The sequence below is a fragment of the Microcaecilia unicolor genome, chromosome 4 (genome assembly GCF_901765095.1).
Source record: "Microcaecilia unicolor chromosome 4, aMicUni1.1, whole genome shotgun sequence".
In the NCBI taxonomy this organism is placed as follows: Eukaryota; Metazoa; Chordata; class Amphibia; order Gymnophiona; family Siphonopidae; genus Microcaecilia; species Microcaecilia unicolor.
The window spans coordinates 363,672,084-363,689,910 of NC_044034.1; the positions used below are offsets into that span (position 1 = coordinate 363,672,084).

Sequence of the window (17,827 nt, forward strand, 5' to 3'; positions counted from 1 at the left end):
TCAACACAATATTCGAGGTGCAGTCGCACCATGGAGCAATACAAAGGTATAATAACATCCTCATTTTTGTTTTTCATTCCTTTCTTAATAATACCTAATATTCTATTTGATTTCTTAGCCGCAGTAGCACACTGTGCGGAAGGTTTCAATGTATCATCAACGACGACACCTAGATTCTTTTCTTGGTCGGTAACTCCTAACGTGGAACCTTGCAGTACATAGCTATAATTCGGTTTCCTCTTTCCCACACGCATCACTTTGCACTTGCTCACATTAAACGTTATCTGCCATTATTGTAACCAGGCGACGGTCCTGCATGTCCTTCAGGGCAACTCCTCCTCCCACTGGGAGGGTAGTTTTCTTTGTCACAGCTGTGACTAGGGCATCCACTTTAGGCACTGCTAGGCGCACCAAATGGTCCTCACTTAGAGGGTATAATTGCCCCACAGCCCTGGCGACTTTCAAAGGCCCCTCGGGGTCAGCCCATTGAGCCGTGATAAGCTCTTGGATGGAGTCATACAAAGGAAAGGCTCGAGCAGGTTTCTTAGTACTTGCAATCCTCGGGTTACCGGAGGAGGTCTCAGTACTTCCAGGGTCTTCTATAGAGAGGACCTGCAAGGCATCAGTACCCTCCCCGGAGGAGCTACAAAATGCTCTTACCTCACCCGACCGAGTCTCCGAGCTCTGGTCATGCTGCACAATCAGAAGAAAACCTCTTTTCTGGGATTGCAGCGCCAAAGCACAACACAACTTTTTTTTTTTTTTTTAACGCTGTGAGGAAAGTTTGAGGCAACAGCAAAAGAGGCAAATTTCCAACTCCGGAGGATCAGTAGCGTGGGAAAGGTAGGGAAAGGGCGAACCTATGTGCCTGCATCTACAGAGTGGGCAAAGACAGGGACAGGGCTTGCCTATTTGTCTACTTCCACATCGGGGGCCGGGTAAGGCAGGGAAAGGGCTAACCTATTTACCTTTAAAGTGGGCACCATCAGCCACAACACCCCTGCTACAACTGGCAAAAGCACAGGAGCCACCCCAGGCAGATTTTCTGAAGGAGCTTGAACAAGCTGCAACCACCCTGCTGGGGAGATAGAGAATACTGAAGAGGCAGATGGAGCTAGCTGGCCATGAGGCACTATGGTTTTTCAGTGCTCTCTAACTCCCCCTGCTGGTTGATGGACACAACCCACTCATAATGGATTCATCTGCTTGATGACAAGGAACAAGGGTTCTTGCATTGAATGGGACTTTTCTTTTAAAATTTCACTGTAGATGTTTAATTTCTTTAAATGCTGTTAATTATGGTTTTTTTCGAATCAAAGAAATTACAGGAATTTATATTACCTTATGAAGAAGGAGCGGCTGGTAGTCGAGATGCTCCTACAGTTTGAATTCTGGTAATCGCTAGTAGCCTTTTTCCATCCCCCCTCTTAGTTTAGAATTAATATTCTAAAAATTTTTCTTTTTCTTAAATTACATTATTTTCTAGTATCTTGTCCAAATAATATAGTGGACGAATTAATATGCAATTTCAAATTTTATTTATTTTGAATTTCCATTTATAATTGTATTTCTTTTTTTCTTAATAACATTTATGTTATGTAAATGTAATTATGAAACTTATAAATAAATAATTAAAAAAGAAAATGTGAGAGAGAGAGAGAGAGGTTCTAGAAGACAAATTTAGGCTCTTAGGTAGAAAGCTCAAAATCAGAACCTCTAGGGTAGCATTTTCTGAAGTGCTACCAATTCCACTCACAGGGCCCAAGAAACAGGCAGAGCTCCGGAGTCTCAATGCATGGATGAGGGATTTAGATTTGTTAGGAACTGGGCAACATTCTGGGGAAGGGGGAGCCTATTCCGAAAGGATGGGCTCCACATTAACCAGGGTGGGACCAGGCTGCTGGCATCAGCATTAAACAGGAGATACAGCAGCTTTTAAACTAGAAACTGGGGGAATGCCGACAGTCGCTCAAACGTGCATGGTTTGGAATAAGGTATAATTGCAAAAGAGACCATAGTAGATCAGGTGTCCTTCAATAAAAATCAGACAAAAGATTGGAAATTAATACTGTCGAGCACTCAGCATGATGTAAATAGGAACAACAAACATAGTTTGAAATGTCTATATGCGAATGCCAGAAGCTTAAGAAATAACATAGGAGAGTTAGAATATATTGCACTAAATGAAAAAGTAGATACAATAGGCATCTCTGAGACCTGGTGGAAGGAGGATAACCAGTGGGACACTGTCATACCAGGGTACAAATTATATCGTAGTGATAGGGTGGATCGAATTGGTGGAGGGGTAGCACTGTAAGTTAAGGAGGGCCTTGAATCAAACAGATTGAAAATTCTGTAGGAAGGAAAACACATCTTGGAATCCCTATAGATTGAAATTCCATGTGTAAAGGGGAAAAGGATAGTGATAGGAGTATACTACCATCTGCCTGGCAAGGAAGGACAGATGTAGAAATGTTATCGAAAATTTGGGAGGCTAACAAACTGGGCAACACAATAATAATGGGTGATTTCAATTACCAATATACGTTAAGGAATTAGTAAAATACAATCAACTATTCTCACAGCAAAATTCTACTCAATGAAACCATGTATTGGAGGTGTAAAGTCACTTCTATTCATGAAAATATGTGGAGAAAAAAAGACTTCAGAAACCGTGGAGATAACTCTTTAAAGGAAAAACCTTTCAAGCTTTAGAGAACTCCTCTTCAATCACTAGTCTTCACAAAAAAAACTTCACTCTTCCCATTCATGAAATATGCACATACACCTTCCACAACACTATATGGTGGAGGCCTGTTTAAACGCCATACATCCGGTGAAATAAACATTAATTCGTCACTTAACTTGGATAGTCATGATGCCACTGGTCCAAATTATTTTCCACAGCATACGGTAACTATAAAGCCCAATAGGAGAACCCTGTTTCGCCACTATCGGGCTGTTTCAAGGGCTAGACATGGCATCGACAAACTCCATCCAAAGCTTCTCCCATTCACCACACAAACTGCCTCTTCTTGGCGTCTTTGAAACAAGGCGGACTTCCCTTCAATATATATACGTCATTTCCTTCATCTCTACTACCTTCCTCCATGACGTAAACCTTAAGGATAGAAATGCCAAAAGATCAGCCCGCAAATTCCTCAATCTGAACTTCCCCAGCTGTAAAGGAATGAAATACAAACAGGCTTATGCTACTACCTTTGCGTACAAAAGCACACAGTCTTGGAACGCACTACCCATGGCCCTGAAAACCATGACCAATCTAACTGGCTTTCGCAAAGCTTTGAAAACACATCTCTTCAACAAAGCCTACAAAAGTCACCCTCAATGAAACAAATCATTCCTTAAACCACCCAAGTACACGAAAAAACACCTCTCACACGACCTTACCTAACACCTTCCATCTAAATCTTCTTTCACCTCTGCTTATGATCGACTGTTTTTAAATCATGTAACGACATTATCATATCTATACTCTGTAAGCCACATTGCGCCTGCAAAAAGGTGGGAAAATGTGGGGTACAAATACAATAAAATAAATAAATAATCAGCAGTAGACCATTACTTATAAATGATCATTACATCTGATTTCATAAGTACATAAGTACATAAGTAGTGCCATACTGGGAAAGACCAAAGGTCCATCTAGCCCAGCATCCTGTCACCGACAGTGGCCAATCCAGGTCAAGGGCACCTGGCACGCTCCCCAAACGTAAAAACATTCCAGACAAGTTATACCTAAAAATGCGGAATTTTTCCAAGTCCATTTAATAGCGGTCTATGGACTTGTCCTTTAGGAATCTATCTAACCCCTTTTTAAACTCCGTCAAGCTAACCGCCCGTACCACGTTCTCCGGCAACGAATTCCAGAGTCTAATTACACGTTGGGTGAAGAAAAATTTTCTCCGATTCGTTTTAAATTTACCACACTGTAGCTTCAACTCATGCCCTCTAGTCCTAGTATTTTTGGATAGCGTGAACAGTCGCTTCACATCCACCCGATCCATTCCACTCATTATTTTATACACTTCTATCATATCTCCCCTCAGCCGTCTCTTCTCCAAGCTGAAAAGCCCTAGCCTTCTCAGCCTCTCTTCATAGGAAAGTCGTCCCATCCCCACTATCATTTTCGTCGCCCTTCGCTGTACCTTTTCCAATTCTACTATATCTTTTTTGAGATACGGAGACCAGTACTGAACACAATACTCCAGGTGCGGTCGCACCATGGAGCGATACAACGGCATTATAACATCCGCACACCTGGACTCCATACCCTTCCTAATAACACCCAACATTCTATTCGCTTTCCTAGCCGCAGCAGCACACTGAGCAGTTGATTCCAATTACCCCAATACTGACTGAGTAAATGTAACATCATGGAATGCTAGGGAGGTAAAATTCCTTGACAAAATCAAGGACTGCTTTATGGAGCAGCTGGTACAGGAGCCGACAAGAGAAGGAAAAATTTTAGACCTAGTCCTTAGTGGAGCGCATGATCTGGTGCAGGAGGTAATGGTGATGGGGCCGCTTGATAACAGTGATCATAATATGATCAGATTTGATATTAGCTTTGAAGTATACACAGGAAATCAAATACGTTAGCGTTTAACTTTAAAAAAAAGGAGACTATGATAAAATGAGAAGAACGGTGAAAACAAACAACTTAGAGGAGTGACTGCGAGGGTCAAAAATTTACATCAGGCGTGGATGCTGTTCAAAATCACCATCCTGGAAGCACAGGCCATATATTCCATCTATTAAAAAAGGAGGAAGGAATACCAAACGACAGCCGGAATGGTTAAAAAGTGAGATGAAGGAAGCTATTAGAGCTAAAAGAAAATCCTTCAGAAAATGAAAGAAGGAACTGACTGAAAATAATAAGAAACAGCATAAGGAATGTCAAGTGAAATGCAAAGCGCTGATAAGGTAGGCAAAGAGGGACTTTGAAAAAAAATTGCGTTGGAGGCAACAACACATAATAAAAATTTTTTTTGGTATATTAAAAGCAAGAAACCGGCAAAAGAATCGGTTGGACCTCTAGATGACCAAGGGGTACAAGGGGCACTCAGGGAAGACAAAGCCATAGCGGAGAGATTAAATGAATTCTTTGCTTCGGTCTTCACTGAGGAAGATTTGGGAGAGATACTGGTGCCAGAAATGGTATTCAAAGCTGACGAGTCGGAGAAACTGAATGAAATCTCTATAAACCTGGGGGATGTAATGGGGCAATTTGACAAACTGAAGAGTAGCAAATCTCCTGGACCGGATGGTATTCATCCCAGAGTACTGATAGAATTGAAAAAAATAACTTGCGGAACTATTGTTAGTAATATATCATTTATCTTTAAAATCGAGCGTGATACCGGAAGATTGGAGGGTGGCCAATGTAATGCCAATTTTTTAAAAAAGGTTCCAAAGGAGATCCAGGAAATTATAGACCGGTGAGCCTGACGTTGGTCCTGGGCAAAATGGTACAGACTATAATAGTGAACAAAATTACACAGCATATTCAAAAGAATGGATAAGCCATCATGGATTTAGTGAAGGGAAATCTTGCCTCGCCAATCTATTACATTTCTTTGAAGAGGTGAACAAACATGTGGATAAAGGTGAGCTGGTTGATATTGAGGCATATTTTCAAAGCACTTAGCCTTCCAAAGTTCCATAGAAACCTATGGAACTTTGGAAGGCTAAGTGCTTTGAAAATATGCCTCATAGTGTATCTGATTTTTCAAAAGGCGTTTGACAAAGTACCTTATGAAAGACTCCAGAGGAAATTGAAGAGTCATGGGATAGGAGGCAGCGTCCTATTCTGGATTAAAATCTGGTTAAAAGATAGAAAATAGAGAGTAGGATTAAATGGTCAGTATTCTCAATGGAGAAGGGTAGATAGTGGGGTTCCATAAGGGTCTGTGCTTGGACAGCTGCTTTTTAAAATATTTATAAATGATCTAGAAATGGGAATAACTAGTGAGGTAATTAAATTTGCTGACAACACAAAGTTATTGGAAGTTGCTAAATCAAAAGAGAAATTACAAGAGGATCTTACAAGACTGGGAAATTGGACGTCTAAATGCCATTTGAGCTAGAAGACCAAAGAAGGAAAAACAAAAATGTCCTCAAAAATATGTTGTGGTGCCCCCTAGAAGATTTCAGTATGCATCTACCCAAGCAGCAGGAAGTCCCTTTGTAACATACCAAGTTGAATCAACCACTGCAGCTGTAATGATAATCAAGCGAGCCTAACACCACAGAGTGGCACTCGCTACCCTGCATAAAGAAGGATATGCAGTATCACGGGAAGTCCATACTGCAGCCAACCTTTTTTTTTTTTTTGCACATCGGAAAAAAATACTGAAAAGCAAAAATCATACTCAGAACCCTGGGCGAGGTTTTCCAAGGGGAAGATTGCAGAATAGTGTCACTGACTAAAGAAAAGAAAATTATCAGGTAAGACAATTTCTTCTTTCTTAATGTCAGGGACATTATCCTGCACTAACAGGATGTACCAAAAGCAGTCTTACTGGGCTGAGGTAGACAAGTCCCCCCCCCCCCCCCCCCTCCAAAAAAAAAAAACAAATAATGGCTCTGCCAAAGTCTGAACGGACTCTGGTCCAAACATCCAATCTGTAGTCCTTGGAAAAGGAATAAAGCAATGACCAAGTCACCGCCCAACAAATGTCCTCAGGAACCATTTCTTGCAAATGTAGGCAGCCTCGGTAACCACCTTCATTTGGAAGTGTTGAAGGCCTCCTGGCCCTTCCGAGGGCCATAGAAAAGCATGAATAAGTGGTCAGAGAAACCAAAGTCATTCATCTCCCTTAAGAACTGGAGTAACACCCTCCGGACATCCAGATAGTGAAGCCTCCAGGCCTTGGTTGTGCTAGTTGGTGCTCTCTGGTCCTAGGGACCAGGAACACCAACCAGCACAACCTACCACCTGTTAGAGGTAGAGAAAATACTGGAATCTTCCAGGGGGCACCACAGCATATTACTGGTGATGTTACTGGTAGAGTTCAGTCTTTTCTCTGTGTCCACCTGTTGGTAGGAAGGAATAACAACTGCTCATGCAAAATAGTGTCCCTGACTCTTAAGAATTCTTTTTTTCCTTTTTACAACGCACATCAATCCTCAGAGCAACCAACTCGGGAGTCGGTATTCATTGTTCACGATGTTTTGTTTCTTATTTTTGATAAGTATTTTGAAAAAGTCCCTGCTGCATGCATGTACAGTATGTACTTATATTTGTTGTTTTTAATGGCTATTTTTCTATGTTAATCTTTTTTATTTTTCTTTATTTCAGTAATTTATTTCATTTAATTTTTTGGCAGCTGTCTGCTGGTTCTCATGTCCGTTGCTTTGAGGACAGACTGTATATATGTATTCCACAAATATACGCATGCACTTACACCACCTAACTCATGCCCCTGTATAAGTCGTTGGTGAGGCCCCACCTGGAGTATTGTGTTCAGTTTTGGAGGCCGTATCTTGTTAAGGATGTAAAAAGAATCGAAGCGGTGCAAAGAAAAGCTACGAGAATGGTATGGGATTTGCGTTACAAGACGTATGAGGAGAGACTTGCTGAACTAAACATGTATACTCTGGAGGAAAGGAGAAACAGGGGTGATATGATACAGATGTTCAAATATTTGAAACATATTAATCCGCAAACGAACCTTTTCCGGAGATGGGAAGATGGTAGAATGAGAGGACATGAAATGAGATTGAAGGGGGACAGACTCAAGAAAAATGTCAGGAAGTATTTTTTCACAGAGAGAGTAGTGGATGCTTGGAATGCTCTCCCGCGGGAGGTGGTGGAGATGAAAACGGTAACGGAATTCAAACATGCGTGGGATAAGCATAAAGGAATCCTGTTCAGAAGGAATGGATCCTCAGGAGCTTAGTCAAGATCGGGAGGCGGGGCTGGTGGTTGGGAGGTGGGGATAGTGCTGGGCAGACTTATACGGTCTGTGCCCTGAAGAGCACAGGTACTAATCAAAGTAGGGTATACACAAAAAGTAGCAAATATGAGTTATCTTGTTGGGCAGACTGGATGGACCGTGCAGGTCTTTTTCTGCCGTCATCTACTATGTTACTATATTTGAGCTACAAGTCCAAAGAAGCAAGACAAAAGTGTCTTCAAAAAAGGGCACAGAAGTGGCATCAAAATTTCCCTGCTTTTTCCTGTATTCAGATTTCCCAATGAGTCTCTCATACTCTTTCCTGCTTCTATTAGCACAATACTTCATTTCTTTCTATTTTCAGAGAAAAATGGATGAGGAGCCCCATAGCTGTTCTGCTTCTATCCTTTCCCCATCCTCTGGGCACTGACCTCTCTGTGTTAGAAGATTCTGGGTTAAAGAAACAAACAAAACTGGAATAAGTAAAAAAAATCTATTACTTCATAGCTTACCTCTCCATGTCCGTCTTCCGTGGCAGTCTGTAGAGACCAAAAAAAGACAAAATTGAAAAGTTTAATGAAATTTAATAATTACAAGTAATACGAGGCGAAACAATGTGACACAAAATATAAAACCTTTGAGCAGTTAAAACCTCTCTGAGGATTCAAACCGTTACTCTCTGGTCACTTACTTTCTGAAAATATTCATCCATTTAAACACCACCCCTTTTTAAAAAAGGTGAGCCTTTAAGTACCTAAAATGGGGGTACATCTGGGCTGACAAATAATTATGGCTGGCAAGCTTTAGATCTGCCTGATTCAACCAGCCTTCGGTGTGCTCCTAACATAACAGAATTCTCTTAAAATGCACAAATCATTCCACCACCCTTAAGAAACCATCTTTCTTGCAAGCCACAGTCAAGGACCTCTGTAGGAGAAGATTCTGTGCAGCAAGGGTTCAAAATTGTGGCATTTGCAAAAATCAGCTTTAGGTCAATTACAGCTAAATAAGCAATAATGGCTATTTTATAGAAAATCTCATTCTGTGAATAATTTAACAAAAATAAAAAGCCCTTTTTACTAAACCTAGTGATTCCCGGTGCTGCAAATGCGATACAGCTCATTCAATTGGAATGGGCTTCGTCACATTTGACACACAGGAATCACTAGAGTAGTTTAGTAAAAGGGGCCCAAAGTGTTCTACTTTTCTGTAAGAGGATAATTTCTTCCTTTCTTTTTTCTCTTACTTCCCCCCCCCCCCCACCACCACCTTCTCATGCTCCAAGATGCTTCTTCTCATCCCTCTTCTTCCTATTTCCCATCTTCTCTCCTCTATGCAAATCATCTTCCCATACCAAGTCTTCACTCCTTCCTCCATCCAAGGTATTCTGATCCCCTTTCTAATTATTTTGCTTTCGATCTTTGCAGCCCCCTCCTACAATCTTTCCTCCAAACCCCACTGCAATCATCCATCCAACCTTAAGTCCTCCATTCTCCCAAACATCAGAAGTTCCAAAACACTACCTACCACATGACTTTATCTACTAAACTGAAATCAAGTGGCACGGAAATAATTCCAGAAACATACGTAGAGCCCCAATTTAAAAGTCTAGTCATGAACAGGAATGAAAACATATGGAACATTTAGCTATCAGCCCAAAATTTGTAGGACCCAGGAAAGTTTGTTTTGCCCTTTCACTTTTTTTCTTTTTTATTTCAAAGAGGTTCTTTGTTGTGAATACCAAGTAACAATCATAAAGCAAAGCAAGAAAGCAAATATATCAATAAAGGATGAACAGAGAGTATGGTAACAAACTCTTACACAAAAAGACCCGAAGGTATTCATTTTCATAGACTTAAAAAGTTATGTGGAGGGGTGTTTTCAACATGACATTTAAGTTCGACTTTAGACGTTTTGCTCTGAACGTTGAAAATCCAAATACGGCCTTTTTTTAAACAGCAAAATGTCCCCCCCCCCCCCCCCAAAAAAAAAAAAACAAAAATGGGCATATGCTGTATGTTTTTGTGCTCTGTGCGTTTATCTTTTTGGTCCATTTTCGGGGGGGGAAAAAAGTCCAAATGCTAAACGCACAAAATCAAGCCATTGGGTTGTAGCCAGGGGTGTGCTGGTAAATTGTTAACAGGGGGCTCTCTCTCGCCAGCAAAGTAAAAGACAATTCAAGAGAGGCCCAAGCCCACATTTTGGGATCCATTTGTTAAAGTAGCCATGGAGAACCGGCTCCCAAAATTCTTAAAAACTTAACAAACGGCTCTCGAGAGCCTGTGAGATCTCGCCTGCTCCAGTACACCACTGGTTGTAGCAATGGGGGGGGGGGGGGGGGGGGCACTGCTGTGGATTTCATATAAAAGCTCCCAGGTACACATCTCACCTTTGCTCCCTTATCTTGTCTACTGAGCCCTCCAAAACCCACTGCCCCTATCTACAAACCACTACAATAGCCTCTATGTGTGCAGGTGTCACCTATATGTGGTTACAGTAGGTTTTTGATGATTTTTGAAGGCCAACACATTCCACCACAAGTGTAACGGAGTGGGATATGGGCCTGGGTCCCCTTCTCCACAGTGCACTGCCTGCTGCTCTTAATAGGACTGGCTATAACATCTGAGGCTGGTATGTACTGTTTCTTTTACAACGTTGGAGGGTTCAAGGGGGGTCACTGACCACTGGGGGAGTAATGGGAGGTCATTCCTCTATTCCTCCAGTGGTCATCTGGTCATTTAGGGCACTTTTTTGTGGCTTAGTCGTTATTAAAACAGGTCTAGCTCAAAACGTCTTACTTTTAGGCCTGGATGTTCTTGTTTTGTTCTATTATGACTAAAAAACGTCCAGGTCTTAAGAATGCCCAAGTCCCACTCTTAACACACACCCTTGAAATCTGGATGCACTGCAGACGAACAGCATAGAAAAAGCGTCTGGAAAATGGGTTTTGAAAATATCTACTGACGTTTTGGAGAGAAAAACGTCCAAATGCTGTTTTATAACACTTTTTAGATGTTTTTCTCTTTCAAAAATTATCCCCATAGTAACCTATGTAACTTTGTAAGTCTATGTGCTTTGAAAATTAGTCTCTAACTATACTGAGTCAAAAACCAGTTGAACTTGGAGGTTATTGTTATGTATTTCTATAGTTCCGATTTATGAGTATTAACAAGAATCCCAAAATAGAAAGCTAAACAGAAAATAAGAAGGGAATCAAGAAAGGAGGAGGAGAAAAAAAGGGAAGGAACCCTCAAGCCCTTTAACTCGCAAGCCTTTATTAGAAGTAGTGACCGACTGTCACGTTTACAAAGCTGGAAACTGGTTTGTGAGCCCTTGGGCCACTGCCGAGGTGCGGCAGTGGCAGGCAAAACCACCCCACACCAGGGGCAAGGCAGAACTCTGACAACAGTTAGGCTTCACCTGTACCTGGCCACTTTCCACCAGGAGTTGAGCTCCCAGCTTCAGGTGGCCGACAGGACTTTGCAGGACAGGGCAGGAGCTGGATAACCGCTAGGCAGCACAGGGACTGAGTGTCAGAGGGGAAAGGAAGGAACATGGGCAGCAAGGCAGGAAACTGGGCTAGACAAACTACACAAGGCAGGGACAGGGCAAGCTAAAGGACAGAAACTGGAAGCTGCAAGCAGCCACTGAAACAGGGAACAAAACACTGACTAACCAGAACTAAAAGCTGCAAGCAGCCACAAAGCCAGCACACAAACAGAAACTAAACACTGCAATACAAACAAGAAACAAGGCTAGGAAAACAAGTAAACCCTAAACTAAACCAAACACAGACCAACTAGAAACAGGTAAGAATCTCAGACAAATCACTGGACTAGCAGAAGTGCAACAAGCACCAACATACCAGGGCCTTAGACGCAATGCAAAGGCAAAGGCAGAGAGGTTCCAAATGGCTAATAAGCCCAGCAGGCAGCTCAGACTCAGGTGCAACAATCACCAGGCAACTAAGGGTCGGGCAGCCTGGAAGATCCGGACTGGACTGAGCTGAAATCTGGAACGGTGACAGCACACCGACAATCTAATACAGCCAGCACACAGAGACAGAACTAACTCACAAAGAACAGACAGAAGCCAGCTCAGAAGCTGACCACAGGAAATAAGGTGAGTCTGAGAGGGGTCACGGCCACAGACGTGACACCGACTATACACTCACTCCGCACCTGGACTAGCTTGCTGCACACCTTGTAACTTAGACTAGTTCCTCATATCTTGTTTAACTGTACAAAGATTTTGCCTTGAGTTTAGCCACCCATCTATTTATCCCAACTGACTCTGTACTACCCATCTTGTCCCTATCTATGCATATGCATTTGGCCTCTCAGCTACACAGAAAAACATGATCATATCTATGCTATTTGAATGTTCTATTGTGCTGCTTATTAGGTATTTCATTGGTATTATGTCAACATCGTATTATATCTATGTTATTTGAATATTCTTCCATGCTATCATGGTATTGTTTGTATTGTACTGATATATGTCCATACCTCATTTATTGTACTTATTTTATTTGTTGCATTTGTATCCCACATTTTCCAACCAATTTGCAGGCTCAATGTGGCTTACATTATACCATAATGGCGATCGCCATTTCCAGAGAGAGAAATACAAGTGGCATTGCATTTAGGTACATAAGTGGTAAAGTAGAATTCACAGTGGTATTGCATTCCTAAAAGATAAAGTGAATTATAAAATAAATTAGACAATCAACTATAGAAAGTTCATTTCCGCGGAGGAAGTGACGTCATCGGATCGCATGGTGGCTTAGCCTCGTAGCTCTCTCCCCCAACGCCACCTTTTAGCGAAAAAAAAGTGACATATCCGATTAAATCCATAGCTACAGGGAGCGGATTTGGTGTCTGAAGAGCTGTAGATATGAGTAAAGCCGCTTCAACCCGGAAAAAAGAGGCGGAAAAGACGGAGAAAAGTTTGGCAAACAGGGCTGCTAAACAGCACGAGTCTCCTGAGCGCGCGTCCGTGTCGGATTCGGATTCCGCGCTGTCCATGTCGGAGGCGCGAGCTCCCCCCCCCCTGCGAAAAGGCATGTCCAGTGAGCTTCGTAAATTTTTGTCCACCATCCAAATGGAGATCAAGCAATCTAAGGAAGAAATCTTAAGAGCAGATGGACACGCTGAGCTCGGACCTTCGAGAGCTTGGCGGCAGGGTGGAGGAGGCAGAGTTGAAATTGGACGAATACGTGGAGTCCCTAAACAGACACAATAACAAGCTGCAAGAGCTGGAACAAAAAAAATGAACAACTGGAATACAAAATCAATGACCTCGAGAACAGGGGACAGAGAAATAATCTCTGTTTCCGAGATGTTCCCGAGGGCGGAGAAACTTAGAACGTGGTGGAGATAGTATACTCATTGTGCTCTAAATTGTTGGACTCGGAGGCAGGGGCTGCGAGCTGTGAGCTGGACAGAGCTCATAGAGCCCTGGGAGCGCGAAAGGACCAACAAGCACGAGATATTATTGTGCATTTTCACAAATACAAAATTAAAAAGCAAATTCTTGCGGCTGCTAGACGGGCGAAGAGCTTGGACTATAATGGCGCCCAGATCCAGGTGTACCAGGACCTGTCGCAATACACTTTGCAGTTGAGAAGACAGATGAGACCAGTGCTGGAGACGCTGAGTAAGAATCAAACAATACAGGTGGGGATTTCCCTTCTCCCTAAACTTCAGTTTGAAAGGCAACAAACACAGGGTGAAAACCCTGCAGGAGGCACCTCCTGGAGCGGTGACTCCCGCCATCAGAGCGGAACTGCAGAAATGGCAGAGAGTTCCGGAAAGTACAAAGCGCGGTAGTCAGAAGCGTTGATATGGACTACACAGGTTGGACTGCAGCGCTGGGATAGTGTGCTCAGGGACCTGCAGAGTGATGAGAACTCTTCCTTGGTGACTTGTTTCCTTGGGCTAGTAGATATACCAATCTTGCCATATAGGCTGTAATAATAGATGTGCTAGCTGCCTGCTCGTTAAAGTAATGGGGAAAAACTCTGCTGAAGAGTAATAGAATAACACAGAGCTGCCTGCTCGTTAAAGTAATGGGGAAAAACTCTGCTGAAGAGTAATAGAATAACACAGAGCTGCCTGCTCGTTAAAGTAATGGGGAAAAACTCTGCTGAAGAGTAATAGAATAACACAGAGCTGCCTGCTCGTTAAAGTAATGGGGAAAAACTCTGCTGAAGAGTAATAGAATAACACAGAGCTGCCTGCTCGTTAAAGTAATGGGGAAAAAACTCTGCTGAAGAGTAATAGAATAACACAGAGCTGCCTGCTCGTTAAAGTAATGGGGAAAAACTCTGCTGAAGAGTAATAGAATAACACAGAGCTGCCTGCTCGTTAAAGTAATGGGGAAAAACTCTGCTGAAGAGTAATAGAATAACACAGAGCTGCCTGCTCGTTAAAGTAATGGGGAAAAACTCTGCTGAAGAGTAATAGAATAACACAGAGCTGCCTGCTCGTTAAAGTAATGGGGAAAAACTCTGCTGAAGAGTAATAGAATAACACAGAGCTGCCTGCTCGTTAAAGTAATGGGGAAAAACTCTGCTGAAGAGTAATAGAATAACACAGAGCTGCCTGCTCGTTAAAGTAATGGGGAAAAACTCTGCTGAAGAGTAATAGAATAACACAGAGCTGCCTGCTCGTTAAAGTAATGGGGAAAAACTCTGCTGAAGAGTAATAGAATAACACAGAGCTGCCTGCTCGTTAAAGTAATGGGGAAAAAACTCTGCTGAAGAGTAATAGAATAACACAGAGCTGCCTGCTCGTTAAAGTAATGGGGAAAAACTCTGCTGAAGAGTAATAGAATAACACAGAGCTGCCTGCTCGTTAAAGTAATGGGGAAAAACTCTGCTGAAGAGTAATAGAATAACACAGAGCTGCCTGCTCGTTAAAGTAATGGGGAAAAACTCTGCTGAAGAGTAATAGAATAACACAGAGCTGCCTGCTCGTTAAAGTAATGGGGAAAAACTCTGCTGAAGAGTAATAGAATAACACAGAGCTGCCTGCTCGTTAAAGTAATGGGGAAAAACTCTGCTGAAGAGTAATAGAATAACACAGAGCTGCCTGCTCGTTAAAGTAATGGGGAAAAACTCTGCTGAAGAGTAATAGAATAACACAGAGCTGCCTGCTCGTTAAAGTAATGGGGAAAAACTCTGCTGAAGAGTAATAGAATAACACAGAGCTGCCTGCTCGTTAAAGTAATGGGGAAAAACTCTGCTGAAGAGTAATAGAATAACACAGAGCTGCCTGCTCGTTAAAGTAATGGGGAAAAACTCTGCTGAAGAGTAATAGAATAACACAGAGCTGCCTGCTCGTTAAAGTAATGGGGAAAAACTCTGCTGAAGAGTAATAGAATAACACAGAGCTGCCTGCTCGTTAAAGTAATGGGGAAAAACTCTGCTGAAGAGTAATAGAATAACACAGAGCTGCCTGCTCGTTAAAGTAATGGGGAAAAAACTCTGCTGAAGAGTAATAGAATAACACAGAGCTGCCTGCTCGTTAAAGTAATGGGGAAAAACTCTGCTGAAGAGTAATAGAATAACACAGAGCTGCCTGCTCGTTAAAGTAATGGGGAAAAACTCTGCTGAAGAGTAATAGAATAACACAGAGCTGCCTGCTCGTTAAAGTAATGGGGAAAAACTCTGCTGAAGAGTAATAGAATAACACAGAGCTGCCTGCTCGTTAAAGTAATGGGGAAAAACTCTGCTGAAGAGTAATAGAATAACACAGAGCTGCCTGCTCGTTAAAGTAATGGGGAAAAACTCTGCTGAAGAGTAATAGAATAACACAGAGCTGCCTGCTCGTTAAAGTAATGGGGAAAAACTCTGCTGAAGAGTAATAGAATAACACAGAGCTGCCTGCTCGTTAAAGTAATGGGGAAAAACTCTGCTGAAGAGTAATAGAATAACACAGAGCTGCCTGCTCGTTAAAGTAATGGGGAAAAACTCTGCTGAAGAGTAATAGAATAACACAGAGCTGCCTGCTCGTTAAAGTAATGGGGAAAAACTCTGCTGAAGAGTAATAGAATAACACAGAGCTGCCTGCTCGTTAAAGTAATGGGGAAAAACTCTGCTGAAGAGTAATAGAATAACACAGAGCTGCCTGCTCGTTAAAGTAATGGGGAAAAACTCTGCTGAAGAGTAATAGAATAACACAGAGCTGCCTGCTCGTTAAAGTAATGGGGAAAAACTCTGCTGAAGAGTAATAGAATAACACAGAGCTGCCTGCTCGTTAAAGTAATGGGGAAAAACTCTGCTGAAGAGTAATAGAATAACACAGAGCTGCCTGCTCGTTAAAGTAATGGGGAAAAACTCTGCTGAAGAGTAATAGAATAACACAGAGCTGCCTGCTCGTTAAAGTAATGGGGAAAAACTCTGCTGAAGAGTAATAGAATAACACAGAGCTGCCTGCTCGTTAAAGTAATGGGGAAAAACTCTGCTGAAGAGTAATAGAATAACACAGAGCTGCCTGCTCGTTAAAGTAATGGGGAAAAACTCTGCTGAAGAGTAATAGAATAACACAGAGCTGCCTGCTCGTTAAAGTAATGGGGAAAAACTCTGCTGAAGAGTAATAGAATAACACAGAGCTGCCTGCTCGTTAAAGTAATGGGGAAAAACTCTGCTGAAGAGTAATAGAATAACACAGAGCTGCCTGCTCGTTAAAGTAATGGGGAAAAACTCTGCTGAAGAGTAATAGAATAACACAGAGCTGCCTGCTCGTTAAAGTAATGGGGAAAAACTCTGCTGAAGAGTAATAGAATAACACAGAGCTGCCTGCTCGTTAAAGTAATGGGGAAAAACTCTGCTGAAGAGTAATAGAATAACACAGAGCTGCCTGCTCGTTAAAGTAATGGGGAAAAACTCTGCTGAAGAGTATAGAATAACACAGAGCTGCCTGCTCGTTAAAGTAATGGGGAAAAACTCTGCTGAAGAGTAATAGAATAACACAGAGCTGCCTGCTCGTTAAAGTAATGGGGAAAAACTCTGCTGAAGAGTAATAGAATAACACAGAGCTGCCTGCTCGTTAAAGTAATGGGGAAAAACTCTGCTGAAGAGTAATAGAATAACACAGAGCTGCCTGCTCGTTAAAGTAATGGGGAAAAACTCTGCTGAAGAGTAATAGAATAACACAGAGCTGCCTGCTCGTTAGAAGCCTGGGGATTTTTTTTTTTTTTTTTTTTTAATAGCCGAGCGCTGCCTGCTAGCTTGCTCTTTAAAATGCTGGGAAAGGAAAAATACCTATACGTTTTAACTTTCTATAGTGGCTGCCTCTCCCAAAGACATACCCCTTTCTAAACAAAGGGTAGCCCTTCCCAACTACATATGGGAGATGGGGAGGAAGGGGGGAGGGACCCAGGGGCACCCCGAGTTTAACACCCCCAGAGGCTGTAAAGAAAGAAAGGAAAAGAAATCTCTATCTGACCAGCGTCTAACCGAGAATTCCTAGGCACAGAAGAGGTAGCATTGTAGTTCTTATTATTAACCTCTAAAAGAGAAAGATAAAAAGATAAAAAGAGAGACTAATGGGCTCGCTTCCTACCTGCTGGGAGACTGAGAAAATACTGAGGCTAAGGTCACATGGCCAGGGCTCCTATTGGCTCTCTAGAGTCAGAGTTTTTTCTCAGTCTCCACCTGCTGGTAGGCGAGCACAACCCATCAGTCCAATCCTGGTCCGGTCCGGAGGGACGCTAAGGAAATGTGGGTTGCTTGTTTAGGTATGTTAGAGGGTGGGTTTTTCATTGAAGTATCCCAGATGTATAAGGGGCTTGAAAGGGAGATGGGATGTTGTTGGCAGTTATTGATGTTGGTTAAAAACAGAGCACGGGTTGGGGGGGGTGGATGAATGGCTGAGGATGGTGTGAATGATGGGTAGCTT

General features: G+C 42.3%; 1 protein-coding gene across 1 annotated transcript in view; it reads right to left on the bottom strand.

Annotated features, from left to right (window-relative positions):
- Positions 1-17,827, bottom strand: part of MED14 (mediator complex subunit 14) — a 157,993-nt gene that overhangs the window by 131,215 nt on the left and 8,951 nt on the right. Inside the window, 1 exon segment of the mRNA XM_030202340.1 lies at positions 8,435-8,461. Within this exon segment, the coding sequence (XP_030058200.1) occupies positions 8,435-8,461 (27 nt within the window).